Below are 19170 nucleotides of genomic sequence, written 5' to 3'. Positions count from 1 at the left end.
CTTACAGGCAAAGACAGTATATTAGTTGTCTTTGTGTCCCAGATCTAGAGGTTGGCCCAGAGTAATGTTCAATAAGTATGCTTATTGGAAGAAGAGTCTTTCCTATTTCAAGAAGAGAAAACGGACAATGACTTTATTTACCACACTGAAACAGCTACTAACTTGGAATCATATCACTCATAGTCTGTAGAAAATGAACCACAAACTTTATTTCTTACATTCCAAAATTAATCAGATGCCCTAAAGGGCAACTTACCCAAGTTAAGCTTTTTTTCAACCCATGAAACTATGTTCTTGGTATATTTTGACCACGTTTTAGCATACGACAAAGCCAATTCCACAGAGTCAGTGTTCTTTAACAGCACGGTGTCTAGTTCTATAGGAGAAAAATTTCCTGAAAATAGAAATATCAAGGTATGGATATATTAAATATAACCACATAACTCTAAACAAAGAAGCAGTCACACAATCCCAAAATTTTCTTCAATGAAAACTGGTTTAAAAAAAATACAAGTGTGGGGCTGCCCCAGTGGCATAGCGGTTAAGTTTGTAGGTTCGGATCCCGGGCGTGGACCTAGCACTGCTCATCAAGCCATGCAGTGGCGGCATCCCACATAAAATAGACAAAGACTGGCACAGATGTTAGCTCAGTGACAATCTTCCTCAAGCAAAAAGAGAAAGACTGGCAACAGATGTTAGCTCACGGAAGGTCTTCCTCACAAAAAAAAAAAGAAATACAAGTGACAAATTTAAAGGGTCACCATTTAAACTTAAAATGGTTTCAAATAATAATGTATTTTTTATCTTAATGTGTATTTCTATTATTCATCAAGTTACAAGCCCTATGCAATTCTTCATCAGTCTCTATCATCTACTCTAACAGGTTGTTCTTCCTTAAGTTTGACATGTAAAACTTTACACATCATTTTATGTTAAAAATGAGTATTTTAGCTTACTAAGCAAGAAGCGATTAACTTCATCGAAAGTAACTGCAAAAAGTTTGACAAAACTTGTAAGTACTTCCAGCATTACCTTTTTCATTGGGTGAGTCCACTGATTCCACAGAAACACTTTCAAAAGACTTACAGCATGGAAGGAAACAGAGTTAAGATTAGAGCAGAAGACAACAGATCTTTGCTTCAGAAATTTTTCACTCTAATTTGTTACTCTGACATAATTCCTTCCAAGGAATTTCAAGTATTTAGAACTCAAAGGGCCTGAGAAGTCTGCTTAAATGCCAGAACATTTTATAAGAATTATACAGCTTTTTACAACAGCAGTTCTCAAGGTCTAAGAATGAATAACCTCATTGTTTATTAAAAGCATTAAGTTAACATTAGTGAATCCATTCAAAACTTTAAATTCCACAGATCTCAAAAATATTAGTCAGGAAGTTACAGAAGCAATCTAAACAGATTGCTATCCAAAGAGCAGACAAAGCCCTGTCTCTTCCAGCCACCTTTTACCATTTTCTTTTATGACAAGCATTTCTCTGAAAGACTATTGGACAGTTTAGTGCAGAACTTTCTACGATGATGGAAATCTTCTGTATCTGCACTGTTCAGTACAGTAGCTACCAGCTACATGTAGCTATGTGAGCGTTTGAAAAGTGGCTAATGTAAATGAGGAGTAAATTTTTAATTGTACTTATTTTAATTAATTTAAATTTAAAGAGCTAGATGTAACAAGTGGCTACCTTACTAGACAGTACAGGAAAATATCAGATGCCAAAACTGTGAGATCTTAAACAAATGTCATCTATTCGGGGGGCAGCACAGAGTATGCAGGGATTCAGGGCAAAGCGGATCAGAGAACTGGAGTTTGAAGTCCAGCTCCAGCACTTAGTAGCTGTCTGACACTGGGCTCACTTATTACTTAAGCTCACTTAACTGTGGTTTGCCCTTCTGTAAAATGGGGATAAGAACACCACTTTCATAAGGCTATTTTTAGGATTAAGATGATGTAGGTTTACCACAGTGCATAGTACAAAATAAGGACTATTAAATAGATGGCAACTACTATTTTTAAAGATAATTTTCAAAACTCTTCATCAAACAAAGTAATTTTATTTTATTACTAGCATTATAGCATCACAGACCTTTTTATTTCAATCTCTACGGTAAATTAAAAATTGCAAAAAGGAAAACAAGGTGCAAAAGAAAAAAAGAAAGGAAAAAGTATTTTCCTACTAAGAATTAGTATATGGGTGCACAACAGGCACAGGAACAGGAAATATGATTCACATCTAAAATTTAAATTGTTCAGAGCCTTGTCACGCAGATATAATGTTTTATTCTATGTTCTGAATTAGGAGTAAGTTTGAAAAGATAAAACTGAGGAAAAATCAGAATAATAGTAAAATATTTAAAGATCTTAAAATTTTTCATCATTCTGATACGGTTTATACACTATCCTCCTCGATTCATCAATGGATGACTTCAGAAATAGTCACAATTTTTTCCCAATATTGTAGTACATATAACAAATGCATTAAATAATCATTCATATTTTGTATCATTTTAAGAAAGACCTGAAGTTTTTATATTATTTTGATATAACACAAGTATTTGGCACATTTCAAATATTTGTTGAAATCCTTTTTAGATTTGATCATCCTTAACAGGAAATGATCGACATATGTCCCTAACACCGTTTGTTTAAATATCCTGCTTCTGGTGAAAAAATTTTAGTCAAATGAAAATATTACTATTACTATAAAAATCTTTAAAGCAATATTCTACATCCATTCCTCATGTTCTATTATTTGATGCCATTTTTCTTCCAAGTGGGAATCAGAGCCCCAATCCTCTGACATACTTATAGGGATGCTCTTCGGGAGAATTAAGACCTATGGGCCTGTTAATAAGCATTTCATGGTAACAAACAAACGGTAGGATGTGTGAAAAGATTAACACCCTCTTTACTTCTTGTATTATTTTTCTAAGTTTCCACCAGACTTTAAGATCTGCTACAACGTTAGGAAGGAAAAATGGTTAAGAATTCCTTACTAAAATTTTGGACCATATGACATAGAGACTCATTACATAAGACACTATAAAATTATCAAATACATTCTTTTAAAATGATAGTTTCACATAGAAAGTACAATTAAACTTTTGCTCTGGAAACTAATCATAAATTATCATATTTAAAATGAACGGATCTGTTTTGCTTGCTAAACTCAAAACCCATCAAACAGTACTACTGAGGTTAAGACTAGGAAATTATTGAAATACTCAGTTAACAATTTTAAAGTCTCTGCTCTCACACAGATTTGACCTACCTTACTTTCCCGAGAAACAGGCAGTCGCAGTAATGAATCATTGCCTACATCTCCCATAAGGAAGTTTGTCAGGCTACCCAGGGATTTAAAAAAAAGCAATAGAAATAAAAAGACAAGTCATTACACTGCTCTGTCATAGGCTTTACATTCAACACATCATCTAGAACCAATTTTTTTCTAGTAAGACCCTTAGAAATAAACTCCTAGGAATCTATTCACATAAACCACAGCCACTTGCAAATGGAAGCTGCTTCTAAACAGCTATCAAGACACCTCCAAACACAGTAATCAAAGAACATAGAATGTAGCTTTGCCAAAGTTGTAATAATATTTTATATTGGTTAATACTTTACTTTTCATGTATCTACTCAATTATAGGACATACCCTCACTGAAAGACCTAGGCCCAAATTTCTCTAAATGACAGTCCTCTACTTACATATTCCCAAAGGTAACGGCCAAGGTTTCAATGGAAGAAAACACTTCTCTGAAGAGATCGTTTTTGTTTTCTTCATTAACTTCTGTGAAGTTCACGGCTATAGAGAAAGGTTGGTTACAATAAATGAGGGTGAAAATATCTTAAACTACATTTATACAAAGTCATTTAATCCCTTAAAAACCCACCATTACTTCTAGAAGCATTAGAAGATTCAGAAAACTGAAAAGCCGAATACACAAAACAGACATGATGTTCAAATTCTTCATTAAAGAAATCATACAAAAGAATTAGCTTGCATAAAAGTAGCTGGCATTCCAAACTGACTACTCCACGCATTACATAATTCGACACATCTAAAAAATGACTCGGTGTGAAATCAATCGGTGTTGAACTCACAAAGTCCGTCACACCAGACCTCTCTCACTAAGAGTGCTCCGTGCTATTTTCTCTTGCTTCTTGCTTCATGGCATTTTTTAAAACAGCTAAACACACTATGGCTCTCTTAAGTCAATATGAAGTACAATTTCTCTAGGAATTACCAATAATTGAAGTCATATATACATCCGACATAGCATAAAATCTATAATATAGAGCCTAACACATAAAAAACACCCAATGCTTTAAAAAATTTAAATTCTTATTTATTTATAGCCTATTTCCTACAGGCTCTTGGGCTCTGAGGTCCATGTTAATTGATATATAGCTGTCTTTTGTTTACCATAGGGATATTCTAACATTTCATGTTTTGTTAAAACAAATTGTGAAACATAACTGAAAAAGGTTTCTTACTATAACTTCTTCCGCATGCATCTTTGTTAAAAGCCCAGATACAATTTATCGAGACAAAATCTGAAGGTGGAATTGGCAATTTTTTTAAAGTAACCTAATCTACTCAGGATGAGTGTAAGGAGCAACTGGCTCCCTGTATCCACCCTCCCCAGGATCCCTGCCAATAAAGGGAAGGTAGAGAAACCCGGTGGAGAGGAAGCCCATCCTTTGCTTTAACAGAGTTGTTCTTAAGCTTAGCGGAAGATCAGAATTACCTACAGAGTTTTAAACACAGTCTGGGTCCCACCACCAAAGTTTCAGATTTCACAGGTCTGGGGAAGCACAGATCTTTGTTCAAAACCTCTCCCAGGGATTCTAATATGTAACTAGGGCTGAAAATGCTGGAAAGCAAGGATTCCTAAGCGAGGATGAATTAAACCTCAAGCCTGTAAACCGCATGAAATTATAACCAAGATTTTACATGTATAAGCCTTTGTAGATAAGAGGAGCTAAGGTCTCTATCTTTCATCAGATTCTTCTTAGTATCCCTGATACAAACCAAAAGAAAAACTTAAGAACTATCGTAAATAATTTAAAAAATATTTTTGGACTTGTGCTCTGGCCATGACAGAAAAACAGGCTTACACTTCTGCCTGAAACAACTAAAAGAAACCCAGACAAAAATACATGAAACAACAGTTTTCAAGACATTGGCTATCAGGCAACACAGCACAGGAATCCTGATAGATAGAAACAAACATGGTGAACTCTACCATTAACCCAGCTTACTGCCTAATATCACACAAAGTAGATTTCTGAGCCAAGGAAACTACCAGAGACAAAGAAGATCATTTTATAATGATGGAGGAGGCAATTCATCAAGAGGACATAACAATTCTATACATTTATGCACCTAATAACTTCAAAATGCATGAAACAGAAACTAATATAACTGTAACGAGAAACAGACAATTTCATAGTTATAGACAGAGATTTCAATGCCCCTCTCCCAATAAGTGACAGAACTTGTGGATGGAAAATTGGTACAGCTATGAAAGACTTCAACAATACTATCAGCCACCTTGACCAGACGGACATTTATAGAACACTCCACCCAATAACAGCAAAACACATGTTCTTTTCAAATGCACACTGAATATTTACCAAGATAGACCATATTATGGGTCATAAAACAAGTCTGAATGGGTTTAATAGGATTCAAATCAGGCAAAATATGTTCTGTAACTAAATGGAATTAAATGAGAAATGACAAAGATCTCTGGAAAATCCCCAAATATTAGGAAACTAAATTAACACACTTCTAAATTAACTCACAGGTCGAAGAAGAAAAAAGAGAAATTAGAAAGTATTTTGACCAGAATGAAAATGAAAACAACATACAAAAATTGGTGAAAGAGAGGTACAGGGGGCAGAGAAAGCAGGCATTACAAAGGGGCATGAATGATCTGGATTGTGACGGTTTCATAAGAGTACGCATGTCAAAATTAACCAAATTGTACACTATAAATACGTGCAGTTTATTGTATGTCAATTATACCTCAATAAAGCTATTTTAAAAATATCATTAGAAAGTAGACTTTAAATAGTAATTTATAATGTAATACCAGCCAAAATATAAAGCCTACTCATATTTCCTAACTTTAACCTATTGACTTTAAAGAAAAAAATACTTTATAACACTACCCAAAATTCAATAATTATTCTTTCTTTCCTATGAATATACATTTTCATAGCATTAAACATGACTGGGAGATTAAAAAAAAAATAATCGTGAGCAGCAGAAAGACAATTATTTGAATGACCCTCCTTCCTTATCTTCATCCCTACATGAATGAGGTGATACTCACCTAATGAAAATTCCTATTACTCCCCTTGCCTCCATTTCGAAACAGCCCTATATTTCTAATATCCTTTCTCTTTTCTGCTCCTGCTCAGTGTTTCAAAGAAGAGTTTTTGGCTCCCTTCCAATAATAAATCTTCCCACTCTCCTGCATTCTCTGAAACCCTACACCACCATTGCGCCTTCCTCATAGCTTCACTGCCTCCCACTCACCTGACATTTTTCTTATGGTAGTAACATACCCAAATCTTTCTTATGTGAAAAAATTTTCATTTTACCATGTTTCTTTTAAAGGTACCACCCAATCTAATTTAACATTTCTTTACTGCCAAACCTGTATCAACAGGTCTGACTTGACCAGGATTTGGCTTTTCATCCAATTTAATGGTTATTAGGGGTTGGAATACTTTTCCTGTAAAGTGCTAAATAGTAAATATTTAAGACTTAGGCGATATGGTTTGTTGCAACTATTCAACTCTGCCTAAAGGAGCCATACATACACGAATGAGATATGATGACAGATAAATAAGACTGGCTGTGTTCCAATAAAACTTTATTAACAAAAACAGGCAGCAGGTCAGATTTGGTCCACTGGTAGTTATTTTGATGACCCCTGGTTAAGCAAGGTTCTGAAGCCAGTCTGCCTAGGTTAAATCCTAACTGTCCCTTACTAGGTTAAGTAACTTACGTGCTCTGTGCCTCCGTTTCCTCATTTATAAAATGGAGATAATACGCATTTTGAGAATTGTTGTGAAGCTTAAATGAAGTCAAAACAGAGCGTGTTACACAGAAAATGCTCAATAAATGTTAGTTATTATTTTCATTCAATTCCAGTGAAGAACACTGTCAACAATAACCTCCTACTAGCCAAACTTGGAGGTCTTTTTTCTTCTTTTTTTTGAGGAAGATTAGCCCTGAGCTAACTACTGCCAGTCCTCCTCTTTTTGCTGAGGAAGCCTGGCCCTGAGCTAACATCGTGCCCATCTTCCTCTACTTTATATATTGGATGCCTACCACAGCATGGCGTGCCAAGTGGTGCCATGTTCACACCTGGGATCCGAACTGGCGAACCCCAGGCCACCGAGAAGCGGAACGTGCGCACTTAACCACTGCGCCACCGGGCCGGCCCCTGTCTTTTTTCTTCTAAGTTCTCATCCTACTTGACCATTCTGCAACTCTACCACTTAATAATATGCAATCTTGGACAAACTTGTCTACATCCCAGGTTTCTTATCTGCAAAATGGGAGCTGATGTAACAATAGTATTGACCTCAGAAATTTGCTGTGAGGATTAATGGGATAATCCATGTAAAGAGCTTAACAGTGTCTGGCATACAATAAGTACATCCTCAATAATGTCAGCTACTATTACTACAAATATTAACCGCTTCCTTCCATCTTGAACTATTCTGCTCTCTTAGAAGCAATGGGTTATAGCAAGCCAAGAGGTAAGGCTTCAGAGTTTCAGACCTGAGTTCAGATTTGGCCTCTACCACATCCTGAGTTACTCTGGATACATTACCTAACTTCAGTCTCTTCATATGGAAAACAGATCATTATTGAAAGCAATGACAGGAAATAAACATAAAGCGCGTAGGGTACAGGGCTTGGTATCTGGTAAACACGAGAGCCCTCACGTTCTACACCTAACTGTAGATGATGTGCACTTCACACAGTCGTTCCCACTGAGCCTGCAGTTCTCTTCCTGGCTTTCTTCTCTACACATTATCCCCAGAGAACCACTTTCAGACCTTGAAGGGAATGAATCCTTAAACTGCCTGACTAGTTTTAGCCTCTGAGCTCCAGACCCACATTTCCCATAGTCTGTTGGATATACTCCTTCCCTGCTTTCCCGTCTTTACCCACCGGCGCTGCAGTCTCAGCCTGTGCTAAACTGAACTCTATGGTCCTTTCTGCTCTGCCCTCGGGCCTACACTTTTCCATACATTCCTTAGCTCATTAGCTTCACTTTTAAAAGGCCTCTAAAATATTTCTGTTCTTCCTTTCCATTCCCATTGCCACTGACTTAGTTCTAAAGGCGACATTTTGTCTCTAGTCTGGACTATTTAACCACCTGCTAATTGGTGTTTATGTCTCCACTCTCTCCCCCCATTAGCCGTTCTTCAAAATCTCATCAAAATTTTGCTGAAAGTTTAAATAACTGTTTCCCTTGGGGTCCCTATCAAGTCAAAACAAGAAGCACTAAGACACATTTAGTATCTCCTTAAGAAGAGCTGGATTCTCACTTTTCTTTTCTATTCTCTGTCATATTTTAAAAATGCTGGTCACAATCCACTAACTTGATGCCACAAATCAGAGCCCACGGTTTGAAAACCGCTGAATTAAAAAATATAATGGAAGAAAATTTTCACCATTTTCATGGGAAAAAAATGCTTAGGGGAAAAAATTTTTAAAAGCTACAAGATTTACAAAATGAAAACTTTAAGTTGCTTCTGAGAAATACAAAAGACAACTTGAAGAAACGAAATGCATACTATATTCTCAGAAATGCTAAATATACATTCTCTTTAATTTATAAATTTAATCATAAATTAATTTATAAATTTATAAATATAACTCAATGTACCAATGGATATATTTTAGAACTAGACAAGCCATTTCAAAAATCCTGATAGAGGGCTGGCCCCGTGGCCAAGTGGTTAACGTTCCGTGAGCTCTGCTTCAGCAGCCCAGGTTCACGGGTTCAGATCCCAGGTTTGGACTTAACTCTACTCATCAGCCATGCTGTGGAGACACCCCACATACAAAAAATAGAGGAAGACTGGCACAGACGTTAGCTCAGGGGTAGTCTTCCTCAAGCAAAAAAGAAAAAAAAGAGGAAGACTGGCACACACGTTAGCTCAGGGTGAATCTTCCTCACAAAAAAATAAATACTGATGGAAAAATAAAATCCTGAACAAGAAGAGTAATGGAAAGAGGTGCTATCTCTAACAGATACTAAAACATATGCTAAAACTACAATAAAAACAGTGTGGTACTGGCACATGAACAAACAAATCAATGGGACAGAATAAGGTCCAGAAATAAATATATGTGACAATTTAGTGTATTTATGATAAAGATGGCATCTCAAAATCAGCAAGGAAAAGATGAATTATTTGATCAATTAGTTAGACATGTAGGTACTCTACAATGTATCAAAGACTTAAATTTAATAAATGACACCATGCAAACATTAGAAGAAAAAACACTTGAGTATGCTATTATAATCTCAGAGCAGGGCAGTCCTTCCTAAAACTAAGACCCAAAATCATACAAAAGATTGATCAACTTAAACTTGAAAATAAAATAAAACAAAATACCATAAGCAAATCAAAGGACAGAAAACAAACTAAAGAAAATCTGCAACTTATATCAAAGATTAAGGGCTAATTTCACTTATGCAGGGTTTTTACAACTCAATACTAACAAAAAAGACCAACAAACAAGAAAAAATGAATAACAGGTCAATTCACATAAAAGAATGTACAAATGGCTCTGAAACATACGAAAAGCTATTCAACTGCACTCAAAATGAGGGAAATGCAAACCAAATCTACACTGAGATACCAATTTTTACTCTCAGACTGGATAACAAAGCTGGGTGAGCAGCTCTGTTGGCAAAGGTGCAGGAAACGAGCCTTGTCAGCACTGCTGTCAGGAGGGCCGAAACTCCGCAGAGCACATCTGGCAATATCAAAAATATAAATGCACGCGCCCTCTGACCTGGGAGCCACCCATCTAGGACTTTACAGGGCAAGTCACCGCGGCACTGTCTGTAACAGAAAAAAACTGGAAACAATCCAAACACCTATTAGTAGTGAACCAGTTAAATACGTTATAGTATATCAATGTAACGGATTACCATACAGCTTTGAAAAAAGTAACAAAAGAACAAGGAAATCCTTTATGTACAGATAACTGAGAACAATGAGTAAGGGGCAGAATGGGACATTTGCATAAAGAGGGGGGTAAAAAGGGAACATGTTGTTTTTGCTTGTATGTGCATAATACCTCTGTGGAAAGATAGACAAAAACTAATAGTTGTTGCTTATCTAGGGAAAGGAATGGATGGTTAAGAGTCTGAGGTAGAAAAAAACTTCACCGTTGAATACTTTTTTATATTATTTGCATTATAAACTGTGTGAATGAATTGCCTATAAAAAAAATTAAACTTTCAAAAGAGAAACAAATACAAGGCTTCTACAATTTTGGATGCATACCTAAAGCTTATTTTTCTTTTTTATTTGCCAATTTTTAAATAAACGGCAAAATACAGATCCTGAAAAACCTAAATAAATGGTCCTTTTAATTGATATTACAAATAAGATTGACCAAAATCATTGAAAATAAATACCAAGTACATAGTAACTTGCTGAATGCCGAAACGTTTTTATCTACTTCAAAAATAAGTTGTATCTCTCTTACCACATTGCCAATATTTTGTCAGACTGAGCTTCCCGTTTAGAACAGGAGGAGACACAGGAAATACAAATCACTGCTAGAATGAATGGGGAAAAGCCACGGATTTCTCTTTCAAAGTCATTAAAAGGTAAATTCCACATTTAAGATAAAAAATAAGAGGAGGCAACGACTGCAATTTTATTCCAACGCACTTGTCATGCCTAGGAAGTAAGACAGATTTCATGCATTCAAATCTGTTGTAGCACAAACAAGATTATACCTCCCTGACTCTAAAGTTATTCTGTATGTATTATTATTTTTTTTTTAACAGTTTGGTAGATTTGCAAAATGCCCTTGACAGTTAAGGCCTCCAAAACAAGTCAGGTCAAATTTGTTTTTTAAATGTAATCACAGGGTTAGGACAAAATGATCTCCACCTTGCTGACAGCTTTGTGATCCTAATATACAAATAGTTCTTCTTTAAGGTTTTCTTTAAAACAGAAATTAAAATGTACCTTTAGAGGTTTTTGGAAAACATTAAAGTAGTATATGCAAGACCTTTAGACTGCTACGGAACAGACATTCAAAAATGCTTTCTACCTCCTCCTTGCCTTTCCAGGGTTTGAAAACTAAATTATCACTAAATGAAAAAATTAAGTAAGCTCTGATTCGACCTCAATTTTTCAGGTCATTGAATATTTCTCATTTGGGGTATCAATGATATTTTTAGATGGTCTCAACAATAAGAGTGGGGGGGTTATTTAAAAAGATAAATTTACACCAAAAACCCCACAATTTTTAAAGTTTGCTAGTCTCATGGAGTCCTACTGAGACAGAATAAGTTTCCCAATAACAAAGTAATCATTTTTTTCTTTCTTTTTTCTTTAAAAGGAACCATCTGAAATAGGCCAGAGCACTCTGTTGTTGTTGTTCTTTTTTTTAGTGAGGAAGATGGGCCCTGAGCTAACATTTATTGCCAATATTCCTCTTTTTTTTTCTCCCCAAAGCCCCAGTATATAGTGGTATATCCTAGTTGTAGGTCATTCTAGTTCCCCTATGTGGGACACGACCACAGCATGGCTTGATGAGCTGTGCGTAGGTCCACACCCAGGATCTGAACTGGCAAATCCTGGGCCGCCAAAGTGGAGTGCACGAACTTAACCACTCGACCACCGGGCTGACCCCCAAAGTAATCTTTTAAATTTCATCCAACACAAAAGTAAAATTGTAACAAAAATCCCAAGGGTAAAGGGTAAAGTCATAGCGGGAAATAATATTCAAAAGATTGCTTTACCTCAAAGAAAACAAGATCTTCAAGGCAGCTGAGAAGCCTCTTCCTCAAGTCTGTTTCTGGAATGTGGACACCAACTACACACAGGCACACTCCTTCCCCAGGACATCCTGACTGCACACAATAGCCACTGACAACAATCGAATGAACCATCGTCGCTATTTCCAACATGGAAATTTTACTATCTATAGACAAAAATTTCCCTATCTAAGTTAAGTTAAATGGCACTTATAAACAATCTATTTTAAAATAAATGTGGTTACTAAGTGACTTTTTAAAAGTCATAACAGAAGCTATCCATTTTTCCCATTTAAAACCATCTAAATTTTTTCTTTTAATGCTTGAAATACATAAAAAAGAGAACTACACAAACACGATAAATCTATGTCCAAAAGTAGGCGAGGCAGTTCTTAAGTATACGGACTATATTTTACTGGCAGGGTTTTTTTTCCTTTTCCTGCCTCATCCCTGACACTTGCCCTTTGCCCTCTCTAGATAGGAGTGTGTTCACCAATTGCGTCATGTTCCTCACATCCAGAGTTCTTTTACAAGTGCCCTATGTCGCAGCCCCCAACCCCCCTCTAGCCCAGTTAATGTCCTCTCAACCTTTCAGACTTAGGACAGGTAATCCCTCTCCTCAAAGAAGCCTTTCCTTTCCTTACTCAGTCCATGGTGAGTAACTTTTTATAGTTACATTATTTGAATTCATACTACCCATCAGTGACATTTAACACTGACAATCATTTTTTCAAAGCCTGCACTTTTTAACTTCTATGAAATCTTTCTCCAGATCATCTCCCCACTTCTCAGGCATCTCAGGTTCCTCCACCTTCTCTCTGTCCCCCTGATCTCATACTCAGTCCTCTATTTACTCTGCACATGAGTGGGTGTCGCCCTCTTCCATCTAGACATCAACTCTCAAGTCCACATCTTCAACGCCAAACTTCAACCTAATCCCTGACATTCAACCTGTCCTGTATTTCCTCAAATCAACACCCAGCCCCTCTCCTGGAACAACCGCATTCCACTGGTACCATACCCCAGCTTCTGCCTTAGATGAGACTGTCGACCCTCATCTAGCGCAGTACTTCCAACAATCTGCTAACTGAACTCCTGCCTCCAGGCTCCTCCTTCTCAAATATTCCCTTCACCCTCATTCCTCCTTATATCCTGCAGCCCAGAATAAGAGATTCGAACACTCTTGGGTGGCAAACCATTTCATCAGAGGATAACGTCCCAGTTCTTGATTCTTTTAGTATATATACACACAGACATAATATACACACACACGTAATAAACTTATTTTACAATTTTAGTTTCATTTTTTCACATTTCAAAATAAGGTCGCTTAATTGTCTTCTTTTTCTCCATTTGGTTCCCTCCTTTAAGTGGAGTCACTACAAATGACCATTTTCCAGCACCAATTGTCCTCACATAACAAAGACTTTTTGTACACTGATAACCTAAAGAGCATGCACTCTTCCAAAAACCTCAAGAATTGTAACTGTCTGTTGTTTATTTCAGTTAGTACTTTTAGAGTGTTTCTTCTCAAGTAAAGTTTTAACTAATTTTTTTTTTGATGAGGAAGACTGTCCCTCAACTAACATATGTGCGAATCTCCCTCCATTTTTTATGTGAGATACCACCGCAGCATGGCTCGATGAGTGGTGTGTACGTCCACACCTGGGATCCGAACCAGCAATCCCCAGGCTGCCAAAGTAGGAGGCACGAACTTAACCACTATGCCACAGGGCTGGCCCCTACAGTTTTAATTTTTAAGAGAGTTTTAGATGTGACTTAGTGGGAATATTTAAATATCAAAGTACACACAACTCCTCCTGATCCACACGATACCAACACCGTGAGAAGAGATGGCTCTATAGTCATGATGGAGCACAATGTATCACTAGGATCCTTTTTGCCCATACCAACCCACTTGCAATATATCTTTCTTACCTTTCACTTTTGCAGTAAGCATTTCTGCAGCATTTTGAAGATCAACAGAATTGAGGTTCTGATGTTTATTCATTACAGACTTTAAAACACGGAGAAGTTCATCCAGACGTATATGAATGACTTCTTTAAAACAGTCTTAAAAAGGAAAAAAACTTTTTAAAATTTGTTTCCAAAACCAAGTTTCAGGAATCTGAACTATGAAAGACTATTTTGAACACATTTTAAGTAGAAGCAGTGGCTCCACAATTTTTGCCTACTGTATGTTCATTTTTATTTCCACCATTGCAGTTATATACAATTTACACAGCCTTCAAAAAATCCTTAATCATTTTAGTTCAGTTAGGATTTCAGAGGCTCTCACAGTTATGGTCAATTTAATACCACTTTTTTCAGTTTTCTCAGTAAATATGCTCTCCAAATTTCCCCTGAAGCAACTTTATAAGGTAAGTTTTTTCTGCCTTGTAGTTTTTACTAGAATGTTTTTTATAATACGTATGGTAACAAGAGTTAAAGCCCTACAATGTTTAACATATTAACTAAAATTAAAGAACACGTACATGTTAAGTTTCCATGTTAGAACTGATTCTTTGCATTAATGATCAGATATTGGAAGTCATTTACCCACAGACATATATATAAAGACCACCATTTGACCTGCCCATTTTTTAAACTGTGATATAATTTATTTATGATAAAATACACATATCTTTATATGGTTCAATGAATTTTTGTGTTTTTTAGAGAAATTGAATTAGTTGCCAATAATGAAAAATTGGAGCATCGCCTCGTTACAAAAATTCCAGATTTCTGCCTATTCTTGAAAAATCAAAATCTGGTTGTACCACATCCTCTTTGGCCACACACAGCTGAACAGAGCGGCCCTGCTCTCTTAGGTGTGAGTTCTTTCTCAGTCCCCACCTGTCTACTCTCATTTACACCAACCTTGGTCAGAGGGATGCAGACAGTGTTTTATAACCCCTGGAAATAAGGTGCATATAATTTATCATCCAAACAAACACACTCTAACAAGTGAAAGGGGGAGGAGGGTGCTACTCATAATCACACCAGAACAACAGGCATATTTCTGGATCACCATCCAGGAAAACCAGGAAGTATAATCATCCTAACCTTTAAAACCCTGAAGTAATCCCCAAAAGTATGAAAAGACAACCACCTTAAAACACGGTACTCTGATGTAATTTTCCTTTCCATAACCTTACCTGGCGTTAGTGTTTAATAATAGTTAACATTTATTATGTGCTTCCTATGTGCTATTTATTGGTGCTGTTGAGTCAATTCCGACACCTAGTGACCCTGTATACAGCAGAGTGGAACCCTGCTTGGTCATTTTGCACCATCTTCTCACCTTCCAGTGCTCTATCAGACAATGATCCACTGCTATTCACAGGGTTTTCATGGCCAATTTTTTCAGAAGTAAGTAGCCAGGTTCTTCTTTCTCCTATGGGCTAGGCACTGTTAAAAGTACTTAAAGGATATTATCTCATTTAACTTTATCTACCTATTAGGTAGATAATTTTAAAATCTCCAATGTATGGATGAGAAAATGGAGGCACACCTAAGTTTAAAAAGTTATTAAGCCATGGGACCAAAGTTTGAACCCAGGGAGTATAATTCTAGAAGCCATGCTCTTAATACTATACTCCTTCCCTACTGAAATAGTTTAAAAAAACAAAAAACATTTTTAAAATACAGTGTTACTTTATAATTGTACAATTAATTTTTTCCAGAAATGTTAAAAGATAATAACTAGAAACAAAAACTGTCTTTAGGATAAAAAACAAAAACAAAAATTCTAAATCATCCATCAAATATTCCGTTCATTAGCAACATTATCAAGAGAGAGAAATATGTATAGTAAGAGCAGCAGGAAAGGAGGGGAGCTGGGTATATCGGGGCAAAGAGTATTTCAGGAAGAGGCAAAGAGGAATAGTTCAGGGAGTGACGGAAGCAGAGAGAACAGAGTGCCTTCAGGAGAAAATCTGACATCCATCCGACAAATTTCAATGACAGAAAAAGAAATACAGGAGAACAGGTGTTGGTGTAAGAAGTATCCTTGGAAAAGACTGGAGTTGATAAGAAAAAAGGCAAAGGAATTGCACATAAGTACTGTACTCTAGTTGATAAAGTATTCTCATTGAGGCTTCAGGTTAACAAATCTGATGCTGCCATACATCTATGCTGCAACTGAACAGTTGGGCAAATGGATGGTGGCAGCCATGTATCTCACTGTTGGACTGGAAATCTATAAATAAGCAGGGGGGGGAAGCTATAATGATCGATGTGGTCACTGAGTTGGAGACTTCAGCAGGAATTCATGTTTAGCTTAATAGAGATACAGGAAGCCTTTAAAAACAGATATTGAAGTTGTTCCAAATCAAAATACTGTTATATGTTTTTCAATTTTCTTAGTTTTAATTCCTAACACAGTAAATAATAACCACACATAAACCAAAACTCTTCAGGATCCTCAATAAGTTTCAACAGTGTAAGGGGTCCTGAGAATCTCTGCTATAGTTTTTCTTATAAATCACTGCAAAACATTCCAATCACTGTCAACATAATGTTTTACCATTTGAAATTCTTTTTCCTTTTCCTTTTTTGCTGAGGAAAATTAGCCCTGAGCTAACATCTATGCCAATCTTCCTCCACTTTATATGTGGATCACCATCACCGCATGGCTGATGAGTGGTGAGTGGTGTAGGTCTGTGCTCGGGATCCAAACCCGTGAACCCAGGCCACCGAAAGGGAGCACACCAAACTTAACCACTACGCCACGGAGCCGGCCCCTTGAACTTCTTTTTTTCCTACAAGGAAGACTTCATAAATAACAAAAAGTAGTAACTGAATTATTTAGTAAAAAATTTCATAAGTAGCTCAGATTACCCTATAAATAAGTCCAATTTCCTATGATTGAACACACTTCTGAAGCCTATAAATCAACAGAAATGAACACAACAGCTAAAAAAAGAAAACGTTAATTACAAAGATTCATAACCTTTCTATATATTTGAGTGGACAAGTCAACTACTAGGACATCAGCATCAGTATATCCTGATAATACTTCAGCTGGGACTTCATAAATTAGCAAGTTCTTAATTACATTTCATAAGCGGGAAAAAATGTTCCATTTTTACCAAATGTTCTTTTTCCTTATAAAATACGAAAGCTACTTCAACTTATCTTAATGAAGCAGAAACCCTCTCAAATGGAAAATACAACTGTAAAAAAAAAAGTTTTAAGGAGTTTAAGCAGCTCCTTCACCAACACTGAATGCCACCCCCTCCCCCCTTCCCCAAAAAGCAGCAGTGATGAACAAAGCAAGTGAGGCAGTAACTGTTCTCCCCCAACACGGAGGAAAGACAGGCGGCTGACCACTGTGGTAGAAAACAACAGGTTTAGATCAAGAAACCTAGGTTCTGATGCTTGATCTGCCACTTCCTTGAAATGACCATATACGAACCTCAATTTCTGTGATCTCAGATCCATCATCAGTAAAATGGAACTAATAAGAACACCTGTTGTAGCTACCTTACAGATTGCTGTGAATATCAAATAAATTAACAGAAAACTGCTTTACAGTCTTAACATATATAGCTATTATTCCTATTAAATCTGCAAGCCATTCAAACTGAATACCTTTGAAAACAGATCTGTCCCACATAGAATTACATTAAATAACAAATAGACATAGCAAGGTCCCACAATATTTTGGCTAATGAAAAAGAGACAAATTTTTCATGTCTCTTTTCATTTTTTCAGGAAGGTTGTTTTATTTTTATTTTATATGTAAAATCTAAATTAGCAAATTACTTGGAAGTAAAACAATTAAGAATATATTTTATAAAAATATTTCTATACCTATCAAGTTAAATTATAGCATTTAATTTAGTCATATAACTAAAATCAAGATAATTTTTAAATTTTATAGTGGCCACAGTGTAAATACAATAAAATTTAATTTATACTGAAGGTATTATATATGTGAATATTATAATGTCCAGCCAAAGTCTTAACGCTAGTTATCCAGAAGAGTAAAACTCCTAATCCCAAGCAATGTTTGCTTGTGTATCTACCATCCCTGTAATATGGTAATCTGAATTTTAATTTATTGTTTGGCTCACTTGTGCCATTTATTTTCTCCTGCATTCATCTTATCAAGTGAAAACAGATTAGCCAGCTCCACTTTTTGGTTCTCATGCATTAACACAATACCACAGTGTTTATATTGCAAACACTTGATGGAAATGCTTAAGTAAATAAATGAAAAAACCATGGTATTTTCCTTGATTTAAAAAAAATGACAATAATTTTTAAAATCAGTCTTGTTAATTCAGCTTAACCTATCTGGGAAAGCAATGAAAACAACAAGGAGGAAAAAAGTTCCAGAACTTATCACTGGGAAACTCCCTTTTTTGCTGTAAGGACTTGCGAATTTACAGGATAAAAGCAAAGCCTGAACAGCAGCTTTCTTTATCCAGCCACTTGGGGATTGTAAAAATAATAACCGCTGACATTTTAAAACACTTTATTCTAAGAGCTTTACATATATGACCTCATTCAATCTTCAGAACAACCCAGCGAGGTGGGTACTATTATCTCCTTTTAACAGGTAGAAACTGAGGCACAGAGAAGATAAGTAACTTACCCAAGGGTATACACAATCAGCAAGTTGCAGAATGAGGATTCCATCTCAGGTGTTCTGGCTCTAGAACTTGCTCTCTTAATCACTATGACATATCGACATGGTTCAACAAGTTACGGCTTAATGACAGGTACTGGGCAATCTGATTTAACAGGCTTTAACTTCCAATCACATATGCCAGTTACTACTATAAATGGTGTTAAATATGTAAACCATTCTAGGCAAGTGCAGAGGAGGAAAGCAATCGCCTAAGAGCTGGCACAGGTGTAGTAAATGAGCTACCTGTATTTCACAGTTCATTCCTTAGAAATTCATTTCATGTCTTCTAGGCACTAAGCCATAACCCATTAACATTCACATTAACTTCTCCTAAGTGATATCCATTAGAAATCACTTCTAGAGAAGTTTACTTCTAAAAGAATACAGCAGGATGTATCTGAGACTAGCAACTTAATGTTTCTAATATTTCAGAAAATTTCTGGCACACTGTACAGGCTGAAAGTTAA

The 19170-nt window shown here is 36.2% G+C and overlaps 1 protein-coding gene across 9 annotated transcripts in view; it reads right to left on the bottom strand.

The window, feature by feature from the left end:
- The window catches only part of ARHGAP29 (Rho GTPase activating protein 29), a 76807-nt gene that overhangs the window by 30465 nt on the left and 27172 nt on the right, over window positions 1-19170 (bottom strand). For 6 of the 9 annotated variants that reach the window (XR_011439342.1, XR_011439341.1, XM_070268702.1 and 3 more), the window contains 5 exons: window positions 14002-14136; window positions 3722-3818; window positions 3284-3356; window positions 1033-1081; window positions 257-394 (listed from right to left, as the gene is read on the bottom strand). Coding sequence is in view for 7 of the 9 variants with exons in the window: in XM_070268702.1 (XP_070124803.1) it covers window positions 257-394; window positions 1033-1081; window positions 3284-3356; window positions 3722-3818; window positions 14002-14136 (492 nt within the window). In the remaining 2 variants the exon portion in view is untranslated. Of the gene's footprint in view, window positions 1-256; window positions 395-1032; window positions 1082-3283; window positions 3357-3721; window positions 3819-12048; window positions 12231-14001; window positions 14137-19170 lie in introns of those variants that run through there. The other 3 variants (XM_070268703.1, XM_023641602.2, XM_070268704.1) reach the window with 2 other exon arrangements.

The sequence above is a fragment of the Equus caballus genome, chromosome 5, assembly GCF_041296265.1.
Source record: "Equus caballus isolate H_3958 breed thoroughbred chromosome 5, TB-T2T, whole genome shotgun sequence".
Classification (NCBI taxonomy): domain Eukaryota; kingdom Metazoa; phylum Chordata; class Mammalia; order Perissodactyla; family Equidae; genus Equus; species Equus caballus.
This window is presented reverse-complemented; position numbering and strand designations above follow the sequence as displayed.